At 34.4% G+C, this 6915-nt stretch overlaps 2 protein-coding genes across 2 annotated transcripts; both read left to right on the forward strand.

Annotated features, from left to right (window-relative positions):
• Window positions 1–654: 654 nt before the first annotated feature.
• On the forward strand, window positions 655–1962 carry LOC107670297 (uncharacterized). Its single transcript, XM_016462865.1, has 3 exons — window positions 655–752; window positions 1228–1515; window positions 1646–1962. The coding sequence occupies exons 1-3, from the start codon at window positions 695–697 to the stop codon at window positions 1960–1962; spliced, it is 663 nt and encodes a 220-aa protein (XP_016318351.1). The 5' UTR covers window positions 655–694.
• A 118-nt stretch (window positions 1963–2080) lies between these two features.
• Window positions 2081–4463, forward strand: LOC107670298 (uncharacterized; the record flags this gene model as incomplete). Its single annotated transcript, XM_016462866.1, has 5 exons — window positions 2081–2204; window positions 2335–2580; window positions 3120–3194; window positions 3523–3672; window positions 3939–4463. Coding segments are annotated over 5 exons (753 nt in total), but the record flags the coding sequence as incomplete, so codon positions are not given.
• Between the last annotated feature and the right edge of the window lie 2452 nt (window positions 4464–6915).

The following is a 6915-nucleotide window of genomic DNA, read 5'->3' on the forward strand; positions in this document are numbered from 1 at the left end:
AATTATGGTTTATTAACGTCTACACCTACCCCAACCCTAAACCTACCCTTACAGTAATGCAAATACAGTAATTATGTGTTATATTCGCGGTTGTAGCTAGAAGGGATACAGCTACAGGAAACCAACAATAAATAATTTTCCTACCTATTATATTGTGTTTTATTAAAGTCTACACCTACCCCACCCCTAAACCTACCTTTACAGTAATGCAGATACATTAAATATTGTTTTTCAGCATGAGTAAAAGGACGCAATATTGATGTGCGCATGCGCAGTAAACCCTGGTAGCATGTCAGGACACCTGGCTCATGGACCTTTCTCGACCCCGTCCCCTTCTCTCTCCCACTTTGCGTCCTGTCCTCTCTACACTGTCCGATTAAAGTTTAATATTGAAATTAAAGGCAAAAATGCATAAAATCAAATCTTAAAAACAATAAACAGTTTTAAGTTTTTAAAAGATGTTATTTAACTAATATTTAAAAACATGGCCATCTTTATACTACTCTAATTAATTATAATAAAATAATAAATTGGTATAAATGGCATCTACCCAAAACTTTGAATAGTACTGAATTACTGGCAGTGTACTGACACTCACCCCCACACACTCCCAGAGAAGCAACGTACAGGAAACTGTGCCACTGTGAGCTTGACATCTTAAAACAGAACAACTCACTCAGAAATCTGCGTGAAAATGCTGCAAAACGTGACAATAACTCTCCTCATCAATTTAATCTTCATGTTCTCCACTGGTAGGTTGTTGTTAAATTATATTATAGGCCTATTATTATCTTTATATTTTCTTAAATGTCACTTGTCTGATCATGAACAGATTTTCTTCTTAAGTCAATTATCAGTAAACCACATAAGAAATATTTTGCATGGTTTTTGGTCAAATTTTACTTTATCAGTCATCAAAGATGTGTAACAGAAAATTTTTTCGGATTTTACGGAAATACAATCAAATCAAATTGTATTGCATTTCACATGGTTTCATATGAACCATTTATTTACTCAGTCATATGTCTCTCATGTATTGATTCCTTTAAGTAAAACCATTTTAATATATCACAGTCTTTTTCCCACAATTGTGTTAAATCAAATAATGCCAGCAGTATATAAAGGTCAAGGTGACTGCGTGCTTGATACATACGAAACACACAGCAACATTTTCTCACTTTATTACTGATACTTTTGCTTAAAACTTTTATACCACTTTATTTTTAGGTACATTTGTCTCTTCATGTACCTACAAAGCTGTGGGTGGCAAAGTTGTGATTTCATTTGATGATGCAAAATTACAAGAGGACAATGAACTGAGATGGACACATAATAAACAGAGAGTTTATTTGAAAAAAGGCTCACAGATTAAGCTCAACAAGCTCAACGTTAGTGAAGATGGATCCCTGATACTGGAGAACGTACAGAAAGACAAATCTGGAGAGTACAAGGGCATCATCTATGATGCAGAAGGAAAGTTAAGAAAGGAAACTGTACAACAGCTCTGTGTTCTGGGTACGTACTAGCTTGTGTTCTGCTGCTATTCAAACAAATCTCATTTCTCTCCTCTCTGTTTGCTCCACAAAGTCATGCAAGACCAAGTGTGTTTCTGCAATAAGACTTGCTGTTGTTGTGTGCGTTTCAGAGCCAGTGCCTGAACCTACAGTCATGGTTGAGTGTGTAGAAAAAGGAGTAAATCTGACTTGTAGTCCAATGAGCAAAACTGAGGTTGTGTCCTGGATGAAAAATGGCATTAAGACTAATGCAACTCATGCCTTTTTACATGTCATTTCATCTGAGCTCAAATCTGGAGATAATTTCTCATGCACAGTCAGCAACCCAATAAGCAAGAACTCAGCAAAAAACGTTGAGCCAGTGTGCTCTGATACAGGTCCAGTATATCAAAATCATTTGACATACATATTGCATGACAACACTGGTTTCGATGAAACTAATTTTTAAAGGTCCACATGCAACAAATGCCAATAAAGACAATGAAATAGAAGTGACCAGCAACAGTGGAAATGAAAATACAAATGGTATTTGTCTATTTCCCTCACAAAGTTCCTTATGACCATGTTTCCACCATGGATCCCCGATACTGGAGAACGTACAGAAAGACAAATCTGGAGAGTACAAGGGCATCATCTATGATGCAGAAGGAAAGTTAAGAAAGGAAACTGTACAACAGCTCTGTGTTCTGGGTACGTACTAGCTTGTGTTCTGCTGCTATTCAAACAAATCTCATTTCTCTCCTCTCTGTTTGCTCCACAAAGTCATGCAAGACCAAGTGTGTTTCTGCAATAAGACTTGCTGTTGTTGTGTGCGTTTCAGAGCCAGTGCCTGAACCTACAGTCATGGTTGAGTGTGTAGAAAAAGGAGTAAATCTGACTTGTAGTCCAATGAGCAAAACTGAGGTTGTGTCCTGGATGAAAAATGGCATTAAGACTAATGCAACTCATGCCTTTTTACATGTCATTTCATCTGAGCTCAAATCTGGAGATAATTTCTCATGCACAGTCAGCAACCAGATAAGCAAGATGTCAGCAAAAGAAGTTAAGCCAGTTTGCTCTGACACAGGTATATCAAAATCATTTGACATATGTGACCCTGGACCACAAAACCAGTCATAAGGGTTTAATTGTTCGAAATTGAGATTTATACATCATCTGAAAGCTGAATAAATAATCTTTCCATTGATGTATGGTTTGTTAGGATAGGACAATATTTGGCCGAGATACAACTATTTGAAAATCTGCAATCTGAGGGTGCAAAAAATCAAAATTTTGAGAAAATTGCTTTTAAAGTTGTCCAAATGAAGTTCTTAGCAATGCATATTACTAATCAAAAATTAAGTTTTAATATATTTACAGTAGGAAATTTACTAAATATCTTCATGGAACATGATCTTTACTAAATATCCCAATGATTTTTGCCATAAAAGAAAAATCTATAATTTTAACCCATACAATGTATTTTTGGCTATTGCTACAAATATACCCCAGCGACTTAAGACTGGTTTTGTGCTCCAGGGTCACATATATAATCTCATGCATGACAACGTTGGTGTCTATGAAAAACGTGTACTCTTTAAAAAATGTTTTATAACCCATTTAAAGATCTACATGCAACAACTGCCAATGACGATAAAGAAAAAGAAGTGAACAGCAAGAGTGGAAATGAACAAAATAAAGGTAATTGTTTGTTTCTGTAGCACATGTTTCCTACCATGGAGCTGCCACTGAGGAATTTCTGTCCTGAAGTCCCTTTTATTAACCTTGAGTGTCTGACATGTAATATAAAATACATTTGTTACAAAGATCTGCTTACTGTTCATTATCCATTTATGTTATATGCAAAAAGCGAAATCATGTTTTTGCATCAGTTTTCATTTGCTGAAATTATGAATAATAGTGATGACAATGTCAATAATTTACTCATCTTTTGGCATTTCATAAAATTATAAATGCTGGCCATGATATTGTTGATAATTCACTTTATTTGGATTTTATCCTTTCTTAGATTTGTCTGAGAAGAGATTTCTATTTGGCTTGGATTTATGGTGGATGCTGGTGATCCTGACAGGGGGAGGAAGTTTCCTCCTCATACTCTTCATCATCTGCCTTGTCTGTGTCTGCCGCTGCTGCAGACGAAACAAGAGGAAGGCAAAAGGTACGTTTCCAGTGAACTATTTTCAGAAACATTTGTCAAATATTGTTTTTGTATTCAGACTTAGAACAGATGCGAACATCTATTAGGTGTGGTTGAGGTAATAATATCATTCAGTGTAGTTATGTTTCACAATGACAAAAATAACTACAGGAGCAAAAAAGCATAATCATAATCTAAATATTCTGAAATATTCTTAAAATTATCACCAATTCTCCATCATTCAAAACCAGTGATTTCACATTCTCCTGTATCTCTCTGTTGGGCAGAGGAAGAAGAGTACCGGCTTACATCTCTAATGCCAGATCACACAAATCCGCCTGATGAGCAGTACATGCAAACCACATCGGAGAGGTCTTCTAAAAGCAAGCGTCCTCTTCCACCCTTACCCAGCCCCCAAGGTCCTCCTTGCGTTGGACCCCCATAAGAGAACAACCTGGCCTCCCAGAGACATTGAGACCAAGACCAAGACCAATGCTGAATAGAATATTGTTTATAATATATATATATATATATATATATTGGTCACAAAAGTTAGAAAAAATTAAGTAATAATTTAATAATAAAAATAATAAATAAAATAATATATTTTTTTGAGTCTCTTAAGCTCAGCAATGCGGCACACCAATAAATGTATCACAAAAAAATATTAAGCAACAAAAAGTTTTCCACATTGATAATAATAAGAGCCATTATTCATAACCGATCACCAATACTAATTGATAATAATGGACAGCAAATCAGCATATTAGAATGATTTCTGAAGGATCATGTGACACTTTATACTGGAGTAATGATGCTGAAAATTCAGCTTTGCATCACAGGAATAATTTACACTTTAAATATATTCAAATATAAATCAGTTATTTTAAATTGTAATATTACAATATTATTGTCTTTACAGTATTTTTGATGCGCATAAGATATTTATTTCAAAAACATTAAAAAAAATCTTAATTATTTCATACTCTTAGTGTATGTTAAAAAAAAAAGATTTAGATGCATTTGCTGATTTTTTTATTTTATTTTTTTATGTTTCACTACTTTCAACAATTTATAATAATTGTAAAGTCATCACTGAAGCCTGATCAAAAGAAAGCCTGATATTAAAATGTTGGTTTGGTATTGTATGTTTGAGTTTGTATGAATTTTTTACCTCCTATATTATTCTAAACAAACATGTCTAGAACTTCAACCTAAGTTCAATAATTCCTTTGTAAATAGTAAACGTTCCACTGAATCTAGGTCACTTCCGTCGTTATATGCAGTTCTACGTGACGTTTTGTAATTGTGCTCTGTGAGACCACCTTTGTACATGCAAGCACAACAGACTTGAACTTGCACTTTTCCTGTTTTAACTGATGTTATTGAATTGTGGTTGCAAGATGTGCTCCAGATTAAAAAAAACAATACATATTTTTCTCACACACAGTAACTCATTCCATTAGTCAAATGACACCTTACTTATACACTTACTCTTCAAAAGCCTCAAGAAACATACAGCTGAACAAATTTAATTTTAAGTTAGCAAAGTTATTTAAAAGGTACATTTTATATTCATGAAAAGATTTGGGTCTCACTTCACGAAAATTGTGAACTTAAGTCTTTTATTGTGACTCACACCATTCAAATAAGAAGTTAACATTTAAAATTAAACCGCAGCATGAGTTGCACTGAGGTTTCACATGTGGTGAATGGAAACGTAATTCTGACATTTGGTTTAGATGTGTGAATGTGTTGGTATTCATGTTTGCATCTGCCTACCTCACTGGGAATATTTGAATTTCTCATCTTGAGCTCCACATGAGAAATTCAGCAGTCACAAAGTTAACTTGGTTATGCTCTTGTGAAGAGTAAATGGAACATGTTGGTATCATATTTCCACACACTTTCAAAATAAGTAAGGATCTTATGAATATACAATTTGATGAGTGTTTTGTATGTTTCTTGTTTGCCTTTGAAGATTAAACTTTTTAAAATCTACATAACTAATAATAATAGTATAGCTAGTAAGAATAGCTTAGATAGTTGAGCACACTTTAAAGTATGCATGTGTTTCTGAGTTAAAAACATGCAAGTGTGTTGACCTGTTTTCATTTAGATTTCCTCGCTCTTGATGTCTGAAGTGAAACTCACAAATGTGCCCTCTCAATCTAGCACCCAATCTAGTTGTGTTCAAAAACAAAAACATTAATTATATATTTTCATCTCAGGGCACAAACTATTAAACAGCAAACTAATGAACTAATTAGAGATCAGAGCATGTTGGTTAAACTGTCTTTGTTGCAGTTTGTGGAAGGTTTTTACCTGTTTGACAAAGAGAGGATGTGAAGAGATTGATGTGATGATAAACTGTCAAGGATGGCCTGTTCTACAGAGAGCAGAACAATGAGCACCATGGGCATCTCAGTTATATATATATATATATATATATATACATACATACATTTCTTGAAGAAATTGGACAGCATTTGAAAAATTTGACTTTGTTTGTTATCGAAAGTATATATAAAACTAGAAGTTTCAAGTTAGTTCCACACTTGCGGAACTAGTAGTTCCAAATTATGAACTGGCACATATATATATATATATATATATATATATATATCTATGTGTGTGTGTGTGTGTGTATATATAAGTGTGGAATTAACTTGAAACTTCTAGTTTTATATAAACTTTCGATAAGAAACAAAGTCTAATTATTCAAATGCTGTCCAATTTCTTCAGGAAATTCAAACAATTAATGTCATTTTGACGCTCTTTGATGTGGCGTGACAGAGCGCTGTATAGGTGCCTCAGTTTAAACGGCAGCGCAGAGGGCGAGTGAATGCAATCATACCTTCCTTTTTAGTTATAATATGAAATAAACATGAATGAACATATCATGTCTTATGTAACCACCCAGTCAGTGTTTCAACCATGAAAAGACAACAATAAAACAGCTTTTACAGTGCCAGTCCCAGACTTCTGGGGGCCCTAAGCAAAATTTTGTCAGGGGGCCCCTATCAGTTAATTAATCAAATGTAAAAATAACACACTGCATAGTCTTCACTCTTATTAAAGTTAGTAAACTTACTCAGTGAAGAGCAATGAATGATTCTCTTGCATTCTTTCCTTGTTTGAGTAACTTTACATGACAAAATAAACATTTAGGTTTATTATGCTGCTGTTACTTTAAGGGTGCTTTCACACCTGGCCCGTTGTTTCGGAACCTGGCGCGTTTCCCCCCTTAGCTCCGTTCGTTTG

Source organism: Sinocyclocheilus anshuiensis, unplaced genomic scaffold (assembly GCF_001515605.1).
Source record: "Sinocyclocheilus anshuiensis isolate Anshui unplaced genomic scaffold, SAMN03320099.WGS_v1.1 scaffold732, whole genome shotgun sequence".
Lineage (NCBI taxonomy): Eukaryota > Metazoa > Chordata > Actinopteri > Cypriniformes > Cyprinidae > Sinocyclocheilus > Sinocyclocheilus anshuiensis.